General features: G+C 46.2%; 1 protein-coding gene across 5 annotated transcripts in view; it reads right to left on the minus strand.

The window, feature by feature from the left end:
* Positions 1 to 26,359, minus strand: part of CSMD2 (CUB and Sushi multiple domains 2) — a 550,277-nt gene that overhangs the window by 478,361 nt on the left and 45,557 nt on the right. For all 5 annotated transcript variants that reach the window (XM_079130766.1, XM_079130765.1, XM_079130764.1 and 2 more), the window contains exon 2: positions 12,273 to 12,489. In XM_079130766.1, the coding sequence (XP_078986892.1) occupies positions 12,273 to 12,489 (217 nt within the window). The remainder of the gene's footprint in view (positions 1 to 12,272; positions 12,490 to 26,359) is intronic.

Below are 26,359 nucleotides of genomic sequence, written 5' to 3' on the forward strand. Positions count from 1 at the left end.
TTGCTTAGGGAATAAAAGCAAGAGAAATCTGTACATGTTCATTACAGATACAGGTCTTCTTTCTGAACACTTTTGATCTGAGTTTGGTTGCACCCGTGGATACCAGAGTTGACTATATCTAAAAAACCATACAGAGAGAACTGTTACTGTACTCCCCAAAGAAAAGAATAGGGTAATGTCATGCAGATTAATAATATCGGCTCATTATTGTGACAAACGTACCACGTGAGCCTAAGATGTCAATAAGAGAGGAAGCTGGGGCCAGGGGCCTGGGGCTTTCCTGCATTAATTTCACAACTTTTCCATAAATTAAAACTATTTTTGTGCGTTTTTTTTTTTTTATTAAAAGATTATTCTGTTAAAAAAGTAATAAATAAATAAATATAAGACTCCTCTAGCTCTGGTTTGAGGCTGTACTGGAGGGAACACAGGCAGTAACAGGAAGCCCAGGACTAGACTGTTCTATCACCGAGGCAGAGATGATGCTGGGCCGGGCGGGGGGGGGGGCGGGGGGGGAGGGCAGAGAGGGTAGTTGGAAGAGATGGACCTCTGGATAGAAGAATAATGAGATCAGATAGCATTTACTGAGCACTTGCCATTTGTCCAGAACGTTCTGGGTATGTTAAACCTGGGAGGTTTGAATCTCCACAAATGCTCTAGGAGGCAGGTTCTGTTAGAACTCAACTTTGCAGATGCAGAAATGGAGGCCAAACGGCTTTCTCAAAGTCATGCTGCTAGTGAGAGGCAGAGCAAGGACTTGAATTCAGGTAGGCCAGCTCCAAACACAACCTCCACACCCCAGGATGTGGGCAAGGAACCACCAGAACCATATCTTGATGCCAAGAAGAATCCAGTGAAGGTCAGGAGCACAAAAAAATGTTTTTAAAAATCACACCTTTTGGTTCAATGGCCTAATGCTTAGGCACAGAGGCCAGAGCATCCAGGAACTTCATCTCCCCCAAAGCAAATATGGCCATGTGTCAGTTCTGCAAAGTTAGTGGACTCTGCTGTCCTGAATTCTCACCTACCCCTGGGTTCTAAAATAAATTTCTAAATGCCAGGACTCAGACCTGGCCATGGCTAAGGAAACACTAGCTGCAGTGACAGATAAACCCTGGACTCCCAGAGGTCTAAGTTCACAGGCAAGCTTATTTCTCACTTGTGAAAACCCTGTCAATCAGCAGCTGTTGGGAAGGGGTCAGTTCTGCTCCATGGAGTCATCCAGCCTCCAGGTTCCCCCGGCTCCTGACTGGAGGGAAGGAGAGAGAGGGGAGGACTGCAGGGGAGATTTCCTGGGCCGGGACTGGCCACTTTCTCCTGACCACTAAGTCATGCGGCCCCACCCAGATGCAAGTAGGGCTGGAAACATTGCCTCTGGTGGGGCATCTGCTTCCCACTGACAGGTCCACCTGTGGAAGGGGAGCAAGCCTGCTGGTGGGCTGTTCACCTCCCTTCCACACGGCTTAACATGAATGGGAAAATGCCAAGACAGGCGGTGCCTTTGTTAAAGGAATCAAGAGCAGGGCCTGGGTGGGCAGAAACAATCCCAGACCAGGGGGACACTTACTTTACAGCCCCTCTCTATACACCCCTGTTGTAGCCTGGTCACAGGATTTCAGGACTAGAGGAGGCTGTGGCTTTCCTCCAGACTTTGTTCCTCATCTTGTAAATCAAAAGCACACAGCTGGCCCTGAGAAGGGACAGGACTGAGTGACCATCACCAAGAAACCAGTGGCTCAGTCTCTAGGCCCCAGTCCTGGCTCTTGGTACCACATCTCATCTTACGGCAGCTCACCCACTTGAGGGTGCAATCATCTGGTTCTTGTTTCACTCAAAGGGTAAGAATTGGTTTTCCTTTAGATTTACTTTCTTTCTAAGAGAATAAAGAAATAAACACTTGGGAGGTGTTTATTTGGGTACCATTTCTGCTAATAAAGAAACAAAGGTAAGACTACAATTAATTACAAGTCCAAACCTTCCTCTATCTTGGGGACAATATCCCTGGGTTACCCGAGTCCTTTACACAGCAATATCTGCTGCCGAAAAACATTCAGGAAATAAGAGTTGAGGATCGAGAAGGGGATGCTGTCCTAGCTTAGCCCAGTTGGCAGCCACTTGCAAGGAAGTGCAGGTGAGCCTGGAGGTGACCAGCTCCACTGGGGGGAATGCTGAATCTTTGAACAACATGCCATTGTGGTCAGGGCATTCATGAGGAGGGGTACAGGCAGCTCAGGCTGTGGGACTGAGCCTCGGGCTCCACAGGACCCTATATTTTGCCTGCCACTGAACAGCAGGTTTGGCAAATGAGCAAGGTGAGTCTTCGCTACAAATTGACTTTGACCTTGAACCACAGGGTCCTACTGTGAATGGAGAGATTGCTCCGGACCCCGACGCTGCTGCCCACCTGGCTTTGTAAATCACCTGCTGCCAACCCCTCCCCCCACCACGTCTGCCCAGACCCCCACTTTGGCACTAGGTGACAGAGCACATGGTTACCCAATGGGTCACTGCAGTTGGTTTCCAGAACCCCAACCCTGGCAGACCCCACTCCCTCCTCTTCCAAACCCCCGTCAGCTGACTTGTGTGAACTTGGGTATGAAGCAGACTGGGAGTTGGAATTCGGTGCCACAAAACATTCAACCTCTCCAAGTCTGTGTCCTCAGCCATAAAAATGAATGTAATAATTCTTACTTCTAGGAAGATCATGAAGATTGAAATATAGCATCAAAAGCACCTGGCATGCTACAGGTAAATATTCATTCCAAACCCCTGACCCTCTTCTAAGATTGTCTGAATCATCGGAGTTCACAGTTCAAGTGATAAACTGAATGTTGTCCCCTAGAAGCTCTGTCTTGTCTCCTTGGTCCTGTAGTGTGTCCCAGATGCTCCAGGCCCATAGTTGGGGATGGTGACCTTGCTGTGGACCTCAGCAGGTATCCTCCCACTCCTAGGTTTGCCTGGTGAAGGATTCAGAAGAAAGCCGATGGTGATCCAGCTCCATGGTCTGCTATTCTGTCCCTTGAAGCTCTGTCCAGTAATACCAGGTGACTTTGGCCTTGACAGTTCACCTCGGCCGCCTCCTCATTCATCACAGATAACTGTCCTGATGAATTACACAGCTTCCACCAAAGGGTTTGACTCTGGATGCAAATTTGCCAGCGTTTAGGGTGAATCAGACATATTTACTTTTCTGATGTTCGGGGTTTGATAAAATCCATAATGTCTTTGGCCTCAAGCCCTCTTTCTATTAATTATTAAACCCTTGTGTGTTTCGAGGGTAATTGAATCCATGTTTCTAATTAGTTTACACTTAATTCATCAGAACAATTTTTAAAGGGCTGATGGATGTCCCAATAAGCCTCATGGGCAGTCTAATGAATCTTTATTTAAAAAGAAATTGGACACCCACCAAACTGTTCACAGCAGTTAGCTCCGGGGAGCGGGACTGGGACAAGGGACTTGGGGCAGAGGCACTGGGACGTTTTTCCCTGTGCACTGCTGTAATGCTTGACTTTCCCAAAGTGGTGAGTGTCTATGACTTTGACTATTTAAGAGAAAATGCTCAGAAAGGAAAATGGGCTAGGAAATGGAATCTATGAGATGAAACCAAAGCAGCAAGGAGGCATTTGGGGTGGGTACAAGCCTGGTTTCTGGCTCGGGGAGACCATAGTTCCCTCCAGCCACTGAGCAGCTCAGAGACTTTGGATGCTTACTTAACGGGTTAAGTGATCACCCATTTTGTGAGCGTGTTGCTGAATTATTAGATAACATGCATAATGCCTATTTAAAACCCTAACGCATGTCCCTTCCTCCCTGGGGATACGTGTCAAGCTCCCACAAGGCCCCTGGTGATCTAGCTCTGGTCATTCTCTCACCTTCCCACGACACTGCAGCCACAGGGAATCAACCTTCATTAATTTGTCAATCTGCAGGTCACCTTCCTGTGGCTTTTGCCTGGACCTGTGTGCACGCTCTTTTCTTGGTTTGAAACACTCCCTTCACCCCTCCCTCCATTCCCTATTAGAGATTCCTTCCTCCAGCATTCATTCATTCATTCACTCTAGAAATATTTGGTGAGCACCTATCATGTGCCAGACACAGTGTTAGGCCCTGGAGTCACGATGGAAAGTAAAAGAGAAGGAGTTCCTGTAAATACGGAGCTTGTAGTCTTGATGGGAGAGGGACAGGAGTCAAATAACCTTGCACCTATGAAACCACATCTGAGCAGCAGGTATCCCGGGAGGTGAAGAGGGTGTGTCCCAGAAGGATTCCCTGGGTGAGGAGGTGACAACTGAGCTGAGACGTGATGAGTGAGTAAGAGACAGACAAGTACTGGGGTCAGCCTGAGTGAGGGCATTGTAGGCCCACGGACAAGCCTCAGCTACCCGGGTCCCCGTGCTGGTCACGCTCCACTTGCTTGATCACACATCTGTCTCCCTCAAGACAGTGTAAGTTCCTTGAAGGCAGAAGCGGTCTTGTTAACTATTGTGTCTCCAACACCTGGCACTCCTGGGAAGCATTCAATAAATGTCAAATCAATGACGAGTGAATCAATGAAAGTGTGGCCAGCACATGATGGGTGTTCAGTGTCATGACGTCTCCGCCCTCTCCAGCATCTCTACTCTTTCAGCTCTAAACAAAGACTTTCCCCTCATTTCCTGGGTCCTCTCAGTCACAGCCTGCCCACAAGAGCACATTCCTGAAGGACTCCGGGCAGAGGACCCTCCAAGAACAACCCTATTGATGTGCAAGGCACACTCTTTAAGGCATCCATCAGATAGGTCCTTTGGGGGCCTCTGCTGTGATACATATTCATAAGTCGACAGTAAATCTGGCAAATTTGTGGATTTTTACAACTTCCAAACAGGTGTCTAACGCCAGTTGAGTGAAATCTGCAACCAGCTCCAAATGACAGAAACTGCATTCCACCTTAGGCTGGTGACAGAATGTGTATTGCCAGTAAACAGGGGAGCAAGTCGTAGTGTTTCCCATAACTTGAGCCCAAACGTCTAAATTAAAGGATGCTTAGCTGTGCTTAACAGGCGCAGTCATCACCAGCATCCTAGAAAGCCTCCGACGCCCAGCAAGGCGGTTTATTAGCAGCGCCTCCATAGATTATGTTTGCTCGTGTTCCATTAGAAAACTTCATCCCACATTAAACTGCAATGCAATCGGATGTTTGCAGCATGGAAAGGCCATCTAACGGTGCCAAAGCAGAGACTTGGGGATCGCTTCAGTAATTCATTCAGGCAGGGCTGACACTGCATTCTCTGTAAGGCTCTTTGTTCTTTTCTTACTAATTTCCAAACTCCTACAGGCTTCCCAGCCTTCAGGACCGGCTCCTACCCCCTTCCCCGCCCTGATCCATTATGAGAAGGATCTGATCAGCTTCTATTGTAAATTTAATTTCAAGCAGCCAGACGCTGCCTTCTGGCACCCTGGGACGCTGCTGCCTGTGAATGGCACTAGATGAAATGTGAGACGCTTTCAAGGAGATGGCTCTGAACTCCTGGTGGAGAAAGGGAGGCGCTGGGAGATGAACAGCATCTGCATGTAGCACAAGCTGCGCGCGCCGCGCCTACCGGCACCTCTTCGTCAGCAATGCCAGGTGTGGCTGTCAGCACACAGCATCCCCATTTTGCAGACAGGGAAACTGAGGCTCAGGTGGGCTAACTGGGTCACTGACATAAAGAGAGGATTAAAACCTAGGCACGTCTGAAGTTAAGGCTATAACTTCTTAAATGGACCAAACTCAGAGGTTCTTGAGCTCAGCCCTACCACATTGGGGGACAGCTAGGTCTTTGCCCTGGGCAACAGTCATGTACATGTGGGGTGTTCAGCACTACCCTAGGCCCCAACCTGCTAGATGCCATTAGCACCCCTGCACTTGTGTGGTTCTGTGGCAACCCAAAGTGTCTCCAAACACAACCAAGAGTCCCTTGGTGGGCGAGACTGCCTCCAGTTGAGAACTGCAGCTCTACCTTATGAATTTCAAATTCATTGAAGGTTTCTATCTTTTTGCTTAATCATAGTTTCTAGTTTTTTCTACAAATATAAGCATTCCTTTCATTCACCATAGTTCAAAACAGTTTACACACATTACCTGATTCTCACCAACCAGCAATGAGGTAGATCCCAATAAACCCATTTTACAGTTGAAGAACTGAGGATAAGAGCGCGAGCCACCTGCCAACACCTCCCGACTGGGAAGATGCTGGGGTCCAAGCTCACGCCATCCATGGGCAAGAGAAGTGGGGCTCTCCACAGCAAAACACGGTAGAAAGTTCCACTCCAACTCATGGTGCTCAGTGTGCACGGGGGGAGCTCCCTGCTCACAACACAGCCCCACAGCCCGGGAGCAAGCTGCTGGGGAATTGTGGGCTTCAAAGGGTGGGAGGTGACTCTTCAGCACCCATAAATAAGGGAAGAAGATCAGAGTGTCGGGCGGGCAGAAGGAGAGAGAAGAGACACGCGTTAAGAATGCAGTGAGGACAGCAACTGCTAAACATGTGCCTGTTGAGTTTCAGAGAATAAGTACAGAAAGCCCCCAGGTGACACAGCAGAGAGCAACCTGCTGCAGGCCTCTTGGTGGTCCTGCTACACCACCTGTGTGGGAGGAGACGGGGGAGAGGACAGTAATGTGCTGATGTGTCACATGCATGCCCAATGCACACATATGCATGTATGTTATACACAAACGTGGTGTGCAAATGCAACATGCATACACATGATGCATTCCACACATAGATGCTATGTGCATACACATGATGCATGGCACATGTACACATTACGTGCATGCATGTGACACATAATACACATTACATATGTATACATATTACATACATACGCATGACTCGTGCATGCAAAATGAATGGCTCCCTGAACCCAGGGCTTTCTTCACCCTCTTTCTACCATGCCCGAAATTCTCCAATCTCAAAAGTCTGCAGGGAGGGCACAGATGGAGAATTGGACAGGCCCCAAGGTCCTCCAGAAAGGACTGAGCACTAGGTGCTATGCACAGAATGGAAAGAGATGCAAACGATGTTTAAGAACCACTCAGGGATCTGCAGCAGAGGGCCCTTATAACCACCCTGCAGATGAGTCACTGTCGCCTCTATCTCACAGATTAGGCTTGGGGAAGGTCAAACCTTGCATGAAGTCAGAATGTTATTAAATGCAGAGCTTTAGGACTTGGGGGTATAGCTCAGAGGTAGACAGCTTGCCTAGCACGTGCGAGGCCTGGGTGGCATCCCCTTATAAAATGAATAAACAAATACAGAGCTTCACTAGGTACTAGTCTGTCCCCACCCACCATACCCTACCAACTCATAGGAAAATATGGTAAGAAGTGATCCGCCTGTTCTGCTAGCCAAGAGAGGAAAAGCATCAGTGTGACAAATGGCAGGCCAGAAGGACAGGTTTTCCTGGAGACAGGAGTTCACTGCAGGCTGATCTGGTCTGGCTCCTGTTGCCCAGATAGACTGGCACAGGACCCTGACTCCTTCCTGTCCTTCGCTCCCGTGTCAGTCTCCACAGGTCCACTACTGACTCTGAGGATGTTTCTTTCCCCTCACGTCACACATATCCACACTTCTGCCTACTCCATTGCTCTAGCCCAGGATTCCACCGTCTCTTGGCTGACCTGACAGTCACGTGTCTTCCCCCACCCCCAAGGCAACTTCCACACTACAGCCAGATCGTGCCAAAACCCTCTGCCTGAAAACCTTTGTTAGAAGAGTAGCAACAAAATACCTGTCACTAACATATACTTCACAGTGAAAAACTAAATATCTTCCCCCTATGATCAGCAACAAGACAAAGGTACTGCTCTGACCACTTCCATGCAGTTCAAAGTAGGGTAGAGCCAATGCAATCATGCAAAAAAAGAGAAAGAAAAAGAAAAAGAAAAGGTCTCAGACTAGAAGGTAAGAACTAAAGGTGCTACTATTCACAAATATAAACAAAATTTGAATTAATATTATTTGAATTGTGTCATAAGACACAAGGTCAATATACAAAAATCAATTGCACTTCTATATCAGCAACGAGTAGCCCACAAATAAGATTTTTAAAAATATTCAATTCAAAATGGCATCAAAAAGAATAAAAAACCTTTATAAGAGAAATTTCCAGCTCAAGACGGAGAGCCAAGACTACACGTCAAACTCTCACTCCACCTGACCCCAAGACTCTCATGAAAATGACCTAAGATGTACAAACAGATGAAATATTTACATTGACTTTGAAAACTAAGAAAAGGATACAGATACCTACATGCCACAGAATGCCAAGGAATTTCTACAAGATGCCAGTGAGACTCCCTTAAGAAGGTTAGTGAGGCAGGATGTTCACAGAGAAATGCAGCTTAAAATAGGCTTTAAAGAAGTAACTTCAAGCACTCGTAGTACAGAAATCACAGGAAAAAAAGCACAGAAATCTTGTACTTGAAGTGAGGGAAAAGGAAGTAACAGTGAGGAAGCTTAAAAATAGAAAGCACTAAATATCATAGAAGAGCATACATATCAGTTGTCACCAAAAAAGTGAGTGGACTAAACGTTCCTGTTGAATAAAGATTCTGTGAGGGTTTTTTTTTTTTTTTTTTAATCCAATTCTATCTTGTACTAGGAACTATCCCTTGACGATGACAGATGTACTAAAGATAGAGGAACTGGCAAAGAGGGACCCAATAAATTCAAAACTACAAGAAAAAGGGAAGGGGAAGGTGGCAATATTAGTTTCCAAGTAGAATTTAAGGTAAAAATCATCAAGGGATAAAGATAATAATGTTGGAAAAATATAAAACTCACTGTGAAGATCCGATGTTTAAAATTATTTTGTGCCAAAGATACAGCATCAAAATCTTTTACAAATATTTTTAGTTGTAGATGGACACACTACCTTTATTTTATTTATTTTCACATGGTGCTGAGGATTGAACCCAGTACCTCACACATGCTAGGCAAGCGCTCCACCACAGAGCCACAACCCCAGCCCAGCATCAAAATCTTTAACATTAAAACTTAGAAATAATGGAAGAAATTGAAAAAAAAAGAGTGAAAATGTGAGACCAATATACTGGTCTTAACAAATACCAATTATGCAACAAGTAGGGAATCAGAGCAACGGCATGACATGAATAACACGAGTTTTTACCCTCTGACTCTAGAATATCTGTTCTTTTCCAATAGGTGTAGAACATTCACTAAAAAATGATCTTATACAAAGGAGGGGGAAGTAACAAATTCTCCAAAGTAGAAACCATTATGTGATCTTAATGCAATGAAACTAGATAATATTTTTTAAGTATAAGCAAATATTACTTGAAAATTTGAGGAACAAAAAAAAACCCTAGAGTCAAAGAAAGAACAAAACTGCAATTAGAAACTCTTTCTGAAATAACAACAACCCATCAAAATTTATGGGATATGGTCAAAGTTGTACTTAGGGGAAAATGCCTCTTAATGTTTTTATTATCAAACAAGAAATAATGGAACTAATTCAATTCACGAAATCAGCAAAAGAGCAACATCAGCCTAAGGTAAGTGGGAGAAAAGAATGGATAAAGATAAAAGCAGAAATCAATATGTTAGATAATAGAGAAAGAATAAAATTGACAGCCCCAGCACTGGAACTTTTAAAAGGCCAATAAAATAGGCAAAGTTCTGGAAAAACTAATGAAGTAAAAGAAAGAAAAGACAAAGCACAGAAGATGGAGAGAGGGAGGCATCCCAGATACTGTAAAGACGGGCAGGTACAAAGCCAGGTGCGTACACTCAGCGGTACCGATGAGTGAGTTCCTAGACCGGCGTGCAGACGAGACCCGACTCACGAAGAAAAAGAAGACCTGAGTAGACTAATAACCATGGATCAAGAAAAACCTTCACAAAGATCCAAAGGTCCACGCCCCTAAAGAAGCTCCACTCCAACACCTCCAAGGACGGCAAGTTCCAGTGTTATTCTGACTGTCCTCTGGGCTCATTTCCTGCTCTCGAGTGGCCCAGGGCAGGAGCTCCTGGTTTCAGGACTGCTAAGAGGCAGCGGGCTCCTGCCAGCCGTTCCCCTTGGTGGTGCCTTCATGCCCTTGACTGCTACTGAAATGAACTGAAATGAGCAGACCACGAAGATGACCAGGTGAGGAACCCAAGCAGGGTTGGGTTAGGCACAGAGCCTCAGAGCCTCTTCCTCAAACATGGCTGGCTGGCCAGCGGGGCTGTGCTGGGGCAGGGCCACCTTCTCTAAAGCCTCTATATTTCCTACACCCATAGCTTGGAAGTGTTCCCCAGATGCCCATATAGAAATGCCACTCGTGATACCTCCAGAGTTCTGCTGTCCTCCCCTTAGAAAGGCCTTCCCACACTGATCTAGACAACCCCTCCACTACTCCTGGACCCCAGGAGCATGCTTCGTCTCCCTGGCCAACAGGCGGGGTGTGTCCATGCCTGTCTTCCCATTTGCACCTACACTCCATGAAGGCAGGGGCTTCATTGGGCTCACTGCTATGTTTCCAGCACTCAGACAGTGTCAGGACATAGTAGGTGCTCACGAAATATTTGTGGAACCAATGAACCAAGAGGTCTCTTGTCCCTTTAATGAAGTTTCACTGAACACCCGTGTGTGCCGCACTCTGCCAGCCTCCAGGGAAGATGGATAAGCCCTGTCTAACCTGACTGGGTTAGACCCCTGCTGCAGTGCTCCCACCTCACCTGTGCACTGCCTGAGGGCAGGGAGAGGGAGAGAAGAGGGCAGGGTCCGCCCTGAAGATGTGTTGCGACCGGGCTCCAGGAACCCAGAGGCCAGGGGCTCGGAGCATCTTAAACAAGCTTGGAGATGGACCCTTGGCTGGGAATGCCCAGCAGTGTGCCCCGCCATTGGAAGCAGTCAGCACCTGGACTCCCCAGAGCTTGACTGGGAAGCCATTAACCCTTGGGCTCCCTGAGGGGCCGGAAAGCCTGGCGGTAGGACAGGGGCGAGGCTCATGATAGAGGAGGCAGCCCTCCAGGCCAATGACACTTGCAGAGCTATCACTTTGGGGCCTTTGCCTCCACCCCCAAATGTCCCCCAAATGTCTTCCCTTCCTGCAGAGGGTAGAAGCTTTGGCGCCCTGTCTCCCTCTTTGTGTGTGAACCTTCTACCCTGGGATGCAGTTCAGGGCACAGGACGGCCATCTCACCTGCTCCACAGTTTCATCTTCCCTCTGCTGGGACGGGGTTTCAGAGGGTGAGAACTTATCCAGAGTCCCAATTTTTAAAAATGCTTTCATTAGCACATCACAGTTACATACAGGAGTGGGGTTCACTTTGACAGACATGCAAGCTCCCAGTATTTCCTCCTCCCTCCCCTTCTCCCGCCCCTGCTCCCCTTCTACCCTGCCGGTCTTCCTTCTGTGCGTCTATGTTTTTAGGCCGGTGCTTTACAGCTAGGCATACAGGTGGATCACTGTGGTATGTTCACGTACGTCCACGGCATGACTTGTTCCATTTCATTCTGAAGTCCCCTGCCTTTCCTGTCCCTCCTCAGTTTGCTTCTGCTACTCTCTGATCTCCCTACTATTTTTGTGGGGTCCCCTGACTGCTTTTTCTACTTATTTCATCTAGCTTTCCCATATGAGAGAAAATATTTGACCCTTGAATTTGTGAGTTCGGCTTATTTCACTCAGCAGGATGTTCTCCTGTTCCGTCCACTTACTAGCAAATGCCATTGTCTCATTCTTCTGCATGGCTGTGTGAAACTCCATTGTGTATTTATATCATATTTTCTTTGTCTGTTCATCTGCCAAGCTCCCAATTCTACACCCACAGTCAAGGCCACCCAAATGCAAGGCAAATCTCAGCAAAATATTCATGATTTCGAATACGGGATGCAAGATACATTCACTACTCATCACCCACAGACTTCATTCCCCACATCTGTGGGGTCCAAAAGGAAAAGAAATAAATATTTCTGTCTGTGCAAGGAATACACACCAACAGATGCCCACACATACATGCAAAGCCAGTTTCAATAGAAAGATCTGCATTTCTCTATAATCCTTTTATGTTTTCCATCTGGTTTTCCCAAATGTCCTACTGATGAGTCCTCCCGATTAGATACTTGGAAGTAGGGGAAAGAAATTAGGAACCTCAAAAAAAGTAGAGGAGTGGAGGGAGGGCCTCCTAAAACAGAAGTCAGTGCTGATGACCAGGAGTCTTTCACCCCAGTCCAGCCACCTCCTCCTCTCTACAGCTTGGCTAGGACCCAGCTATGTGCCCCCAGGCGTGTGGGGAGGGTGGTACCTGGTTCGCAGGTTCTCCGGCTGGGGTGGGCCATCAAATACTGACAGGACATCAAAGTCCTCTTCCAGGGCGAAAGACTGGAACACGAGCTGGATCCTGTGCTGGTCCTCGGCGGTGATGGTCCACGTGCAGTTGGCATAATTGGGGTAGCCATACGGGAACCCTGGGCTCTCCACTGTCCCATTGGGACCCTGCAGTTGGAACGTGCAGTTCTGGCCTGGGAGAAAGAAAGGAAACAGTTCAGTGTGGCCAGAGGAACTTATAGAAGCTTCTAGAAAGATGGGAATGATGTGTTCAAGAATCACTGACCCACTTCCAGGTGCTTCCTGTGGACTAACCCTACGCTTGCCCCACAGGAAGGGAAGATGGGTGACCAATGATCACTGTGACCAGATGATCAACTGTGCATCGCTTTCTTCATGTCTTCAAACAAGTTTGTGCGGTAGGACACTGAGGTTCAGAGAGCTTCAACTCCAAAACAACTGGGCTAAACGGGGACATTAGGACATAAAGTGCCCAAGGGCCATTCAAACCTCCTCCCTGTGGCCTGACTCTCAGCTAATGTCCTCTCCCCAAACCTCCAGAGAGAACAGAAGTCGCCAGCGGGATTCCCCACTTATGCCAGCTCTAGCCCTTCAAGCTGTCCCTGTCCTCCCTCAGAGAAACCCCTGTCCATCAACATGTCACCCTTCCCACAGGCCCGTTCACTCCATTCTTCCCTACTGTTCAAGAACCTGCTTCTCCCTGAACCTGTTCTATCATCTCCTCCCCACTGGAAACGTCCCAGCTGAACGTACTCAAGACTGTCACACTCCACTGCACCCCTCCCGCAGCCGCCTCCCCAGAGGGCTAGAAGACGCATGCTGTCTCCTCCTCCTCATTTCCCACCCACTCTCCAGCCCCTCGGTTCTGCCTTCTGGTACCGTGATCCACCGGAACAGCCCTAGGGCGGCCACTAGTGCACCTGGTGGCATTTCACCTTCATGCCCACTGGCCTCTTGCTACCGCTACTGCTGTCAACCACCCTCTTCCCCAAGCCAGAGCATCTGTGACCTAAGGGATCCTAAGGGCACCTTTGGATCTGGCTCAAGAGAGGAGCTGACGGACAGCAGTGGGAGGGGCCAGGTCTGCATTTCCACCTGCTTCCTGGTGACACGCTGAGCAGATGCCTGGGGACCCCGCTGAGAGCAGCCATGCCCTGGGCTTCCTGCCACACTACTGTGTTCTCCTGCTCCCTTTCCCCCTCCTTTTCCCGCTCAGCGTCGGGGCCTCTCCTCCTCTCCCTCTAGTCTGGAGGGCCTCCTGCTCATGCACTGATGACACACAACTGCGCAGTCCAGGGCAGGTGCCACCCCTCCCATCAAGCCTCATCTCCTTTGGGAGGCACAGGCTCTCAATATCCCCCGCCCACTCTGCTCTTCCCTTGCTCCCTAGCTCCCGGATGGAACGGTACCTCCATCGCTTTGTCTAGACAAGCACTTCCTCTCCTTCCCAATCCTCTAGTCAATGTGTCACCCTGTGAGCTCTTTGCTCACCTCCCATAATTCCCAATTGGTGAGTCCCATTTACTCTGGCCCTGGCCAACTCATTCTTTACCCTACAGCTGAGAGCATCATTTCAAAATAGAAGTCTGATCAGGCTTCCCCAGTCCCATCGGCCCCACACCTTCAATGGCCTCTCATTGCTCTTCAATAAGGAGAAAAACACTGAAGATCTACAAGGGTCTCTTCATGGTTGGACCTCTTGTGCATATCCACCAGTCTTCCAGCCAAACACCTGCCTCCTGGGCTGCACACCTGCACGCTGACTGCACAGTCACATGCCCTTTGCATGTGCTGTTGGCTCTTCTAGAACGCTCTTCCTTCCTTCCTGGCCCACTCACCTTTCAGACCTCAGTCTAGTGTCCCTCCTTGACCAGACCACCTCCCCCTGCCCACTATCTTCTGTCGTAACCTCTGCTTGGCAGCACTGAGCACAGGAGCAGTCTCCATGCTTCCATGTATTGATGGCTTCATGAGCATCTTCTCCCCAGGCTGCGGGCTCCATGGCAGCAGACACCCTGTGTGAGTTTTCCATCTTCCACTCCCACCCCGAGCTCAGCAGCAGGCCCATGGTCACTTCCCAATAATTTAATAGAGCTCTTGCATTTATTCAGTGTCTGGCTAGATGCTCTCCTCAGACCTTGACCTACACTGGCTGGCTTATCATTCACCACAGACCTATGGTTGGCGCTATTAACATCATCTCCACTTTACAGATGCAGAACTAGGGCAGACAGAAATTAGGGAAGGGGGCCCAGGGCACTGTTACTCAGAGGTGGGATTTCAACAAAAGTCATCCACTTTCTTCACCGTGATGCTGATAAATTGACTCAACACTATTTTTTTTAAAGCCACTTTAGGGATTAACTGACAAAGGGCACTTAATCTCTAAAATGACTTTAATATTAAGAAATCTCTTAATACAAACTATCCCATTAAAGGAGAAAAAAAAAGTTAAGGGCTTCTGAATAAACTCTAAAGAGGCATTTAATAAAATTAAATATGTAACTCTGATTAAAATAAGGATTCAGAACTAGGAAAGAGAATATGTCCTTTCCATGGCAAAGCATCCATTTTTGAACAATACCCTACATTGTACTTATGGAGAAACATCTGATTAGGATCCAGAACAAGACAGAGATGCCACCTTCCTGCCCCCGGGACTTCATGCCTTATTGGAAGAGCTAACCCATGAAACACAAGAAAGAGAAATGAGAAAGCAGGAAGCAAAAAGATGGCTTGCAAATGATACATTAATATACTTACAAAGCTCAGGAGAATCGATTATAAAGTGATTAGAACTAATAAGAAATTTCAGTATAGTAGCCAAATGCAAAATAACATACAAAAATCAATAACAACCCTGTATGCCAGCAACAGATAAAATATTAGACTAATGTTCTTGCTTATGGTAACTACAAAGTGCATATAATACATAGAAATAAACTTAGTAAGAAATGTATAGGCATTACCTGAAAATAATTTTTTGCAGAAGGATTAAACATTTTCAAATAATTGGAGAGACACAGTGCAATCTTGAGTGGAAAGACTAACTACTGAAAGGTTAATTTATAATATTAACCTCTTGGAAAGTTATTGAGATATTAATTTATAAGCTTAAGGCTTTTCTGATCAAAAGCCCAATGACCTGTTTTAAATTTGGTAAAATGATACCTGAGTTTAACTGGAAAAATAGGTTATTAGGGACAGCGCATTAAAAAAAAAAAAAAACTCATAGTGAATTTCGTAGTTTCATGCTATAGGATATTAAATAGCATCATGAATGACTACTGAAAATGATGTGGAGGTGATACCAGAGTGAACAGACAGAATCTGAAACAGTAATAAAAAACAGTGTTGGGCTGGGGATGTAGCTCAGCTGGTAGAGTGTTTGCCTCCGATGCACAAGGCCCTGGGTTCCATCTCCAGCACCCCCCAGCCTGGGGAGAACACACAAAAGAATAGTCTTAACATAAAAAAAAAAAAAAAGAAAATATTTTAAAATTCAATGAGATACTTTGCAGAAGAAGATACACAATTGATCAACAAATATATGAAAAAATGTTCAACATCTCTAGCAATCAGAGAAATGCAAATCAAAACCAAGATTTCATCTCGATTCAATCAGATTTCACTCCATTTATGCATGATCTATCAAAATGTATAAATGCATTCTACCATCATGTATAATAAATTAGAAGAAATAAAATAAAGTAAAAAATAATAATAAAACAGAATGGCAATTATCAAGAATACAAGCAACAATAAATGTTGGCGAGGATGTAGGGGAAAAGGTACACTCATACATGGCTTGTGGGACTGCAGATTGGTTCAACCATTATGGAAAGCAGTACAGAGAGTCATCAGAAAACTTGGAATGGAACCACCATTTGACCCAGGTTTATACTACTCTCCTACTACTTGGTTTATACCCAAAGGACTTTAGATCGGTATGCTACATTGACACAGCCACATCAATGTTTACAGCAGCTCAACTCACGATAGCTAAACTATGAAACCAACCTACATGTCCTTCAACAGATGAATGAAGAAAGAAAATGTGGCATGTATATATATATATATATATATATACACACACACACACAATGGAATATTACTCAGCTTTAAAGAAGAATGATTATGGCATTTGCTGGTAAATGGAAGGAGTTGGCGAATATCAGGCTAAGCGAAATAAGTCAAATCCAAAAAACCTAAGGCTGAATATTTTCTCTGATATGTGGATGCTAATTCACAATAGTGGGGGCAGTGAGTAGGGAAGAACAGAGTTACTTTAGATTAGGCAGAGGGGAGTGAAGGGAGGGGAAGATGTATGGGGTTAGAAAGGATAGTAGAATGAAATAGACATATTATCTCATGTACATATATGACTGCATGATCAATGTGATCCTACAATATGTACAATCAGAAAAATGAGAAATTATACTCCACTTATGTATGATCTATCAAAATGCATAAATGCATTCTACTGTCATTTGTAACTAATTAGAACAAATTAAAAATTTAATAAAAAAAGAAAAGAAATCAGTGAGGCTGGGCACAATGGTACGCACTTGTAATCTCAGCTACTGAGATTGCTAAGGCAGGAGGACCACAATTTCAAGGCCACCATGGGCAACCTAGTGAGGTCCTGTCTCAAAACAATATAGGGACAGGGGGTGGTGCTCAGTGGTAGAGTACTTGCTTGGCAAGTGTGAGGCCCAGAGTTTTTGACCCCCAGTACCTCAAAAAAATTAATGAGAAAAGGATATTTGCTGGTACAATTACTACTATTCAGAGAAAAATTGAATTGTGTCCTCAACTCATGCCATAGACCAAAATAAGTTCCAGATGCAGCAAAGAGTTAAATGTTAAAAACAAATACTTAAAAGAAAAATTAGATAATTTAATTATCTGATTATGATTTTCTGAACAGAAAAGCTGTGGAAGAGACTATGATACTTTTACCTAAAAACTATGTCAAAATTGAAACAAAATCAAAATGCCTATGAAAATGATAGAAAAGTAACATCCTTAATAGAGAAAAATTGGGATCTAAGAGAAGACAGGAGTGGCCAAGAAACCAGAAAAACACCTGACTGTGATAATAATGAAATAAGACTTCCACCCTCATGACTTTGAAAGGGGCCCTGGGACCCCTGTGTGAACTTTCCCTCACAGGCACCTGATCTTCATGGCTCATGTCCCTAAAGCCTGCCTGGTAGGGACATCACTGCATCATGCCAGTCATCCATGCAGTCCTGTAGGTGAGACCCTATGATAAAGTCATGGGGCCCAGATCACAGAGTGGACACAAGTGAATCCATCCATCCACAGGGAGGGACTGTGCTAAGGGGTACAGAGAGTGACCCTGAAGATCTCACAGGGGCTGCACGGCATGGTGCACCCTCACTCATTCCTGACAACTGTTGAAGCCAACGTTCGCCACCAGCCCCTGCACCCTGCACACTGCCTCAGCTCAGCCCCACCCAGGCCTACCTAGAGATTCTGGCCTCAGAATCTGGGTATGAATGGTATCTTCTGCAAGAAGAATCTAGAGCAAGAAGCGAAGGTGCTCAGCATATTTCCCATGGGATGGGAAAGATAGCAAGAGGAGGGGCAGGGTACAGGTACAACAGCAGATCCAGGGAGAAGTTCCATTAGGAGAAGGTGACTACAGGTGGTGGCCACCATTGAGAGACTCAGACAAGGGTCTTAGATGAGGTCACTTGGCTTGATGGTCCCTCTGGAAATAAGAACACAGAGAGTGGGAGCTTTGTCCTGGTCTCTGGCGCATCTCCAGGGCCTAGAATTCAATAATCATCTGCTCAGTGGAGACATCCATTTCAACAAAGGCAGGTGGGAGGGGGCGAGGTGGGGAGAGGCGGGTGTGTAAGCGGTAGAGGCAGGATGGGCTGGTGCACCTTGCAAGGCCATTATATTTTAAACAATAACGTACACATTGCTCATTGTAGCAAATTTAGAAAATACAGTCAAGACTGTATAAAAGGAAATGCAATCTCACTTTCCTTCCGGAGGCAACTGCTATTAATATTTTCATTTTTTTTCTATAATTTTCCATGCATATTTCATGTTGTTGAGATAATATTGCACATATAATTTGGGGAGCTCTTTTTACAGTAAGTTATTCTTAAATCTTAAATTACAAAAGGCATTTGTAATCACATAGATACGGGTGCATGCAACACAAGTGTAAAGAAAAATTAATCTCCAGCCTTCCTCCCTTAGGGCCTGTCCCAAGTTCCTGAAGTTAACAGCCAGACCTGTGCCCCTCCCGACTCAGGCAAACATATGGACACATTTTGGGACGATTTTTATTATTTTGTTTTGAAAGTGAGATGGTAGTTCAGCTCATTTCTCTGCAGCTTGCTTTCTCACTTAACAATACGTTGGGGATAGCTTCCAGGTCAGCAGATACAAATTTAACTGATTTTTTTTTATATAAATGCACACTATTCCCTGGCACGGATATATCTCAATTTATTCAACCACTCCTCTGCTGATGGCCATTCAGGTCATTTCTTGGTTCTTTTTCGTAACAATTCAGTAAACATTATAACATGAGTCTTCTCCCAAGAGTTGAATCTGCTCATAAACAGCATTTTAAATGGATGCACCACATCCCAATGTATGTTTATACTAGAATTTACGCAACCATTCTCCTATCATCAAACATTTAAATTGTTTCCAGATTTTTTTTTTTTATATTCTGTTATAAATAAGACCTGGACCCTCAGCTAGTCTGATGACAGGATGGTGGTCAGTGCAGTGGAAAATGTTTTTCCATGGCCAGAGTCCCAGAATGAATGTTCACTTATGCGGTAATTGTGTCCAGCTTTGCTTTCTGGTGGGGTACTATCCCTATTAGGCTGGCTGACCTCTGTGACAGGCACTGTCAGGGATGGTTAGAAAAGGCTAGAAGCCTGACTTGTTTGGAAGTCTCCTGAATTCAAATAGATGTTCATGAGCTGGGAAAGTTTTGAAGCAGTACAGTGACTCCAGACTGAAATGAGTCCATGCAACATGGCTGTGTGTCCTTTAATGCCCATGAAATGTGAATTTTTTCCAGGTGAAAGGCAATCTCCAGTCACCGAAATGCTGCCCCATACAAGGAAGGGCTGCTGTCAATGTCCATCAAGAGGGTCCTTGCATTTCCATCCCATAGACATGGTGGCCTGCCCGCTCTCATCCATGCTTTGAGCCTCTGGTGATGCACCTACTAAAGAAAGCCAAGACCAAGGCCGTGGCTCAAGAACAACCTTACAGAAATGGACTCCTTGGGTTGTTTTTCATTCATTTGTTTTTGGACAAATTCCCTAGCACAGGTTCCCAAAGTGCAGGCTCCTGGGTCAAAGGGCATGAACACTTCTGAGGCTTTGGCTTGGGACACCAAAATCCTTTCTAGAAAACATGCACCGATTACATTCCCAAGAGTGACGTCTAGGAACGCCTATGTCAACGCATTTTGCCAGCATTGGGGATTATCTTATCAAGAAGTTTTTACTTGAAAAAAAAAAAAAAGTCTATCATGTTTTAGTTAGCATTTTTTTTTTATTGTAAACAAATGGGATACATGTTGTTTCTCTGTTTGTACATGGCGTAAAGGCATACCATTTGTGTAATCATAAATTTACATAGGGTAATGTTGTTTGATTCATTCTGTTATTTTTTCCCTTCCGCCCACCCCTCCCACCCCTCTTTTCCCTCTATACAGTCCTTCCTTCCTCCATTCTTGCCCCCCTCCCTAACACTCACTCTAACCCTAACACTAACCCCTCCCTCCCCCCATTATGTGTCCTCATCCACTTATTAGCGATATCATTCGACCTTTGGTTTTTTGAGATTGGCTTATCTCATTTAGCATGATATTCTTAGTTAGCATTTTTTTATGGCTCAGATTCCACATCTTTTCAACATAAAAAAAATTTAATTCTTGTACTTGAGAACTAACTGATAAAATCTTTGGGTCATTTTTCATTGTGGCATTGATTTTTCTTATGATATAATATGATATGATATAATGTAATATAATACAATACAATACAATATAGTAGAGTAAATCCTGTGCATCATACGACATTTCATGGATGCTCAGTTAATATTTGTTGAATAAATATGTGCCGCAGGTATGTTTTATAGTTGTTTCAGTCTTTTAATTTTATTATGCTTGATATAGAGAAGTCTCTACATTTTATGTACTCAGACCTTGTATAAGGCCTTACTGTTCTCTTGTCAATTCACACTAACTCTTTACAGAATCAGCGTTCTGATCGTCCATTGTGTTTGTTGTCAACACTGTTTTCTGCCTGGCTGGGTGCCTTCTGTGCTGTCCAGAGGGCTCATGGAGACTAAACGTCCAGTGCTCACAGGTAGCCACATTTCCCTCTTCCTCGGCAATACTGTCCCTTCATTTGCACTGAGAAAGTCTTCTCTTGGAGATTAGTTGGATTCTCATCTCACCCAGTGGACAAGCCAAAGTCCTTGCTATGGCCTCCAAAAACCCAAGTGAACAGGTTTCCCATTGCCTCCTGTCCCTTGTCCCTGTGATCTGGCTGCTATGCCTCCCAGATGCTCCCTGAGCCATCTTGTCTTGTTCTGCCTGGCCGCCCCCCACTAGAATGCACCCCCACGAGAGCAGGGCTCCGTTCTGTCCTCTGCTTTACCTCCAGCCCCCAGGCCTGCACCTGGCACTTGATAGATGCTCATTGAAGAGTGGTGGGCTGCACGGAGGCATGGATGGCAACGGCCCACCCAGCTCTCTGTGCACTAGCCAGCTCACTCCAAGCACTTCAAGACTTGTTATCTCTTGCAGAGGCAGTCTCAGAATTTCCCAGCATCCTCCCAGCACTTCCCCATCATTCACCACGCACACCACTGGCCTCACCGGAGGTCCCGCCATACTTCTGTGGCCATCTTTGCCAGTAGACTCCTGGAGATTTAATCCATATATTTTTCTCCAGCACCTAGCTCGGTACCTGTCCTCAACAGACACTTGGTACATGGTTCTTGAATGAGCGATTGAATCAAGCGAACTCATGCTATATGATTTTCAGACACCTGCCAACTTCATTTGTCTATATGTTTATGGCTTGCTTGGGAGGTGGCTTAGTGCAAAGGTCAGAAGTAGAGGTTTTGAAAGCCAAAGCCTTGGGTTCAAACTTCAGGTTTGCCACTTAATACCATGTAAACTCTTTAAGCCCTAGTTTCAACATCTTCAAACTTGCTTCTAGGATGGTTGCACAGATGAATGTGATACTATCTGCCAAATTGTTAATCACCCAGAACAGTGCCTGGCACACTGTCAATGATCAATAAATGCCAGCTCATCTTTCAGTGAAGATTTGTACTTTTCTTTATATAGGTCCCAGGCACATCTTGTTAAGGTTATTCCAGTATAGTTTTTGTATTTTTCGTTGCTCTACTAAATGACATTTTTCCCATTATTTTTTTCTAACTGGTTATTACTGATATACAGAAATGTTATTGATTTTTATATATTCATCTCACATCCAACCAGGGTTCTGAACTCTTATTCATTCTAAAGGTTTCTCAGTTGATCCCCTTGGGCATTTTGGGTACACAATCATGTTGTCTACACATAATGATAATTTCAAGGAGATAACTCTTTTGAGAAGTTTGGCAGGAAAATTCAATTTGATTCTGCAAATATTTATTGACTGATAAGGTCAATTTGGGACAGATTTAGTTGGAGATGCCAGTGGGACATCCTATAAAGATGGCCAGAAGGCAATTAGGCTGTAGACTGGTGCTTGGGAGTGCGATGTGGGCTGGAGATGTGGCTTTGTCAAGGCCATGCAACGAATGAAGCAGCCCTAAAAGGGAGCAGGGAGGAGAGCGGCGGTGCTGGGGAAGTCATCACGCCCTGCAGGTGACTCAGCTGCCACACGGAACACCCCTGGACACGTCAAGACCACAGTTGGCCTCTGGCCCAAGTTGCATGCATGCCTCCTGGCAGGGGCACCTTGTCTGCAGATGGGAGAGGCAGGGGTCACTGGCCCTCTACAATGACCCCACAGAAGAGGACCAAGAACCTGGTCGTCAGGGATGCTGGCATCCAGCCTCATCTGAGCCCCTCTCCCCCTCAGCTTGTGTACTTCGGTCATTCTGAACAGCTCATCATCTGCAAACACCCCAGGCCCTTTCAGGCCTTCACAGTGTTTGGCCCTTTGCCTGGAAAGCTTCTCCCTGCTGTCCTTACCTAGCGAATCCTGCTCACTGTTTCAGATTCAGTTCACATAGCACCTCCTCGGAAGGCCTCCTCGTTTCCCAGGCAGATCTGTCCCCGTCTCTGTCTCTGTTTCTGTCTCTGACTCTCTCTTTTTCCCCTCCCCATGAACCCACAGAAGCAACCATCCACCCAACTCCAGACCTCTTCTCTCCCAATCTGTGTCTTTCAAAGAAACAAAGACAATTTGCCAGTCTTGCTTAAAACCCTTCAATGCCTCCTCTGGATAAAGCCCCAGATCCTAAATATGGCGAGCAACTCTCCCCATGAGCTGGCCCCGCCTCCTGCTGCCTTCCCTCAGGGAACCCTCCAGCCAGAGCAGGCTCCTGCCGGTCCCTGCCGCTCTGCCCCATTGCCCACCAAGTCTTGCTGTTCCCTCTGACTGCAGCATCCTTTGTCTCCTACGCTCACTACTACTCATCCTCTAGGTCACAGAGGTCACAGCTTCCTGGCCACCACACTAAGCTGCGCTCCTCTCCCTCACACACCCACCATGTGTTCTTAGGAGTCCTGGTCTACCCTGGCTCCTGGACCATGTCGCCACATTGTTTGGTGTCTGCCTTCCTGAGATGTGGATTCCGTACAGGGAGAGACCACATTCTGCCCTGTTCCATGGCTCCCCCACACAGGGAATTACTATTTCATGTTGACTCTGCCTCCAGGAGGAATATAGGCTTGACTTTCTCACACTGCAAGTTGGGGCTTTGTCACTTCTCCTGGTTCCCCAATGTGATCATCCAGATAACTGCTTTATGCATCAGCTTCCACATGACCACCTACCACGGGACAGCTAGATATGGCCTACTTGACTTGTCCCATTGACTTGTCCCATACCCTACCCATGCACTACATAGATATGCCACAGCGAACCTCCTTAGTCACAATGTGACCTCCTGAACTTGTGCCTGCTTGCTCTAAACCCCCCAATTCAAACACTTAGATAAAGCTCTGGACCCCATAATTGCCTCAACCCATCATCCATCTCTCTCTGTCCTACTTCCCACTGGTTGAGCATGTCCCCGATGGCTCCCCACTTGCAAACAGCCCTGCAAGCGTGTGGCCCTCTTCTTTCTGAGATCTGGAAGCACTCAAAACTGCTGCTGCTATTTCAAGTGTTCTGTGGAGCCATCTCCTGTGTGCCTCACCTCACTGACACACCCAGACCTAACTCTGCTGGTCAGAGCTCTCCTGTGGGGCTTGGGAGGAGCAAACTAGACACCCTTCAGACAGCAGACACAAGGGCATGTGCCAGGATAAACAAGTCACCTATAAGAGGGTCACAGGTTGGACACTCGGGCATTCTTCAGTCTGCCAAGATAAAGAGGTACCCCAGGGCAGGCACACTGCACCCATCCGTGACTACCAAGGAAGAGCTGAGGTTACAGCCACTCTCCCGAGGATACCTCAAGGCCAAATAAGAGGAAAACATGAGGCCCAGAGCCCAGCACATGGCCTAGAACCCAGTGGCCACCCAGGAGCGCTGTGCAAGCACCTTGCACATAACTGCAAGGCCACATGCCCTACTGAGGCAGACGGAGGGCTATCCCATGATCCCTCACCTCTCTGTCATCCTAGTGCCAAGTCCACAATCTGGTGTGTATTGTGGATATGCAGTAGGTGTGGAATGAGACAACAGGAGCTTCTAATAAAGTTGTGCACTGACTTTTTTCCCTGTAGATATTAATAACCAGAGAGATTTCCATAAATGGCTAAGAAGCTAGCAGGCTTTCCCAGCCTGAGCATGGCTGACAGTCAACAAAGGATGATTCTTTGCTGTGGGGTGTGTCCTGGGCACAGAGGATGTGTAGCAGTGTCCCTGGCCGCTACCCACTAGGATGCCAATAGCAACTCACAGATGTGATGACCAAAAATATCTCACCAGACATTGTCAAATGTCTCCTGTGGAGAAAGAGGGGCAGGGAATCACCTCCAGTTGAGAACCACTGGTCTAATTCCTAGCCATTTTGGAATTCCTAATGAAAGCTGGAAATTCTCGCTCCAGAATAATGTACCTAGGAATCTAACTTCCTGCTGTTTCCATGCATTTCAAGCCGAAGTTTCTTTACCTTTGTTGTGCCATGGCCGCCTTTCCCAGCCTAGTGACCTCTTTTTCAAACAATGTCTTTCAATGTGTGTGTACAAGAAAGTGCATAGCATTTCAAAGGAAACCAATTATAGTGAAATACGGTTTTCAAAATATTTTGAAATTTTATCATAAAGTAATCTAGGTAGTCCTTTATCAATGCATTATTACCAAGATCTAGCAGCAGGCCTGATAAGCACTCTAGCTTGAAGCATAAAAATCATGTAGAGATGTCTGCACCAATTGTAATGTTCTACAGAAATACCCTGTGACTTTATCAGTGACAAATGCCCAGGTACTACTAATACTACTGTGCTTTGTTGCCTATATTCATTATTGATAGAATAAGCTTCAAATAAACATGTAATTTTCCCCATCCAAGTTAGGGACTCCCCAGATTCCAACAAGAACCCCAGAGATCCAAGCCGAATTCCATCTTTCAATCGGCAGTCTGGGTTAGGTCTGCTTAGCTCCAAGCTCTTGTGCATATGTTGGGTGGGGGAGAAGATCCACGCCCTCGAGGAGTCCATAGCAGAGTGTGGGGGACAGACAATCCTGGCCCATCTTACTAAGTGTGTCTCTTCTTGGTGAATGGCTCAGGAAGGCCACACTGTTAGATCTCCAGGGAACGGAAGGGAGCACAAACCACCTAGGAAATCTGGCGCTTCTCTGTAGTCTGGGAAAGAGACCGACATGAATCCAATTGCTGCACTAACATCGTCTCCCTAATATTGCACTTTGCAATGGCTGTTACAACCCTGCCCCTTATCACTTTATGGGTAAAGACACCAAAGTGCCTTGATGTCGAAAAACTCAATCAAGGTTAAACAGGTAGCCGAGGAAGAATAGGGATTCAAACCCAGACCTATGGGAAAGCAAAGCTCGGGCTCTCCATCCCCAAAGCCTTGCCCTCTGCCAGGCTGCAAGGACTTCACGTGACATCTGGGGACACACTCCCAAAGCTACAGTCCTGGTTCCACTCTGTACCTAACGCCATGGGTCAGAGCCTGGGATTTACTGAAAAGAGCTTAGCACAGTCGCTGTGCCTCAGGGACATGGAAACAAACAGGGTTTCTGTCCTCCTCTCAGGCTGGGGTTCAGGTGACAAAGGCACAGAACAATGCATGGGGGGGATGCAGCAAGCCTGTCCTGTACTGTATCTAATCGCTCTGTGGGAATAATCCACGCTGCTCCACTTCCTAATTCCACCTCGGGGCTCTCTGATTCTCCTGGACATGCTGAACACAGAAGCCACCACTGTGGACCAAATATGATTTTCCTTGCCTGGCAATACAGATGAAGCTCATTTTTCATCATCCCGAGCCAACACCAGCTAGGAGTTGTTTGCTGTGTTGACAGGGAATCCTGCACCAGTGCAGGCATCTCTGCTTTGCTGATGGCAGAGACTCTTGCTCATCAAGTTGTGCCATGTCCCTGGACTGGCACCAAGAGATGGGGCCAGGGGTGTCTGGGGATAGTTGTCTTTGCCAGGCTGGTCCCACTCCCGGATGGGATTTTCAGAATGAAAACAAGAAATAATCATTGAGTTCATGCCACCTGAGAAGATACCTGTGCTGTGGCATTGTTCCAGGGGACATGGCTGAGCAGAGCCACTGAAAAGTTAGGGCTTGAAAGTCAGGGCTTAGTAAAGGTTTGATTCACTCATTTACCCACTTGAAAAATAGTACTGAGCACCCAC

The sequence above is a fragment of the Sciurus vulgaris genome, assembly GCF_902686455.1.
Source record: "Sciurus vulgaris genome assembly, chromosome: 1".
NCBI classification, from domain to species: domain Eukaryota; kingdom Metazoa; phylum Chordata; class Mammalia; order Rodentia; family Sciuridae; genus Sciurus; species Sciurus vulgaris.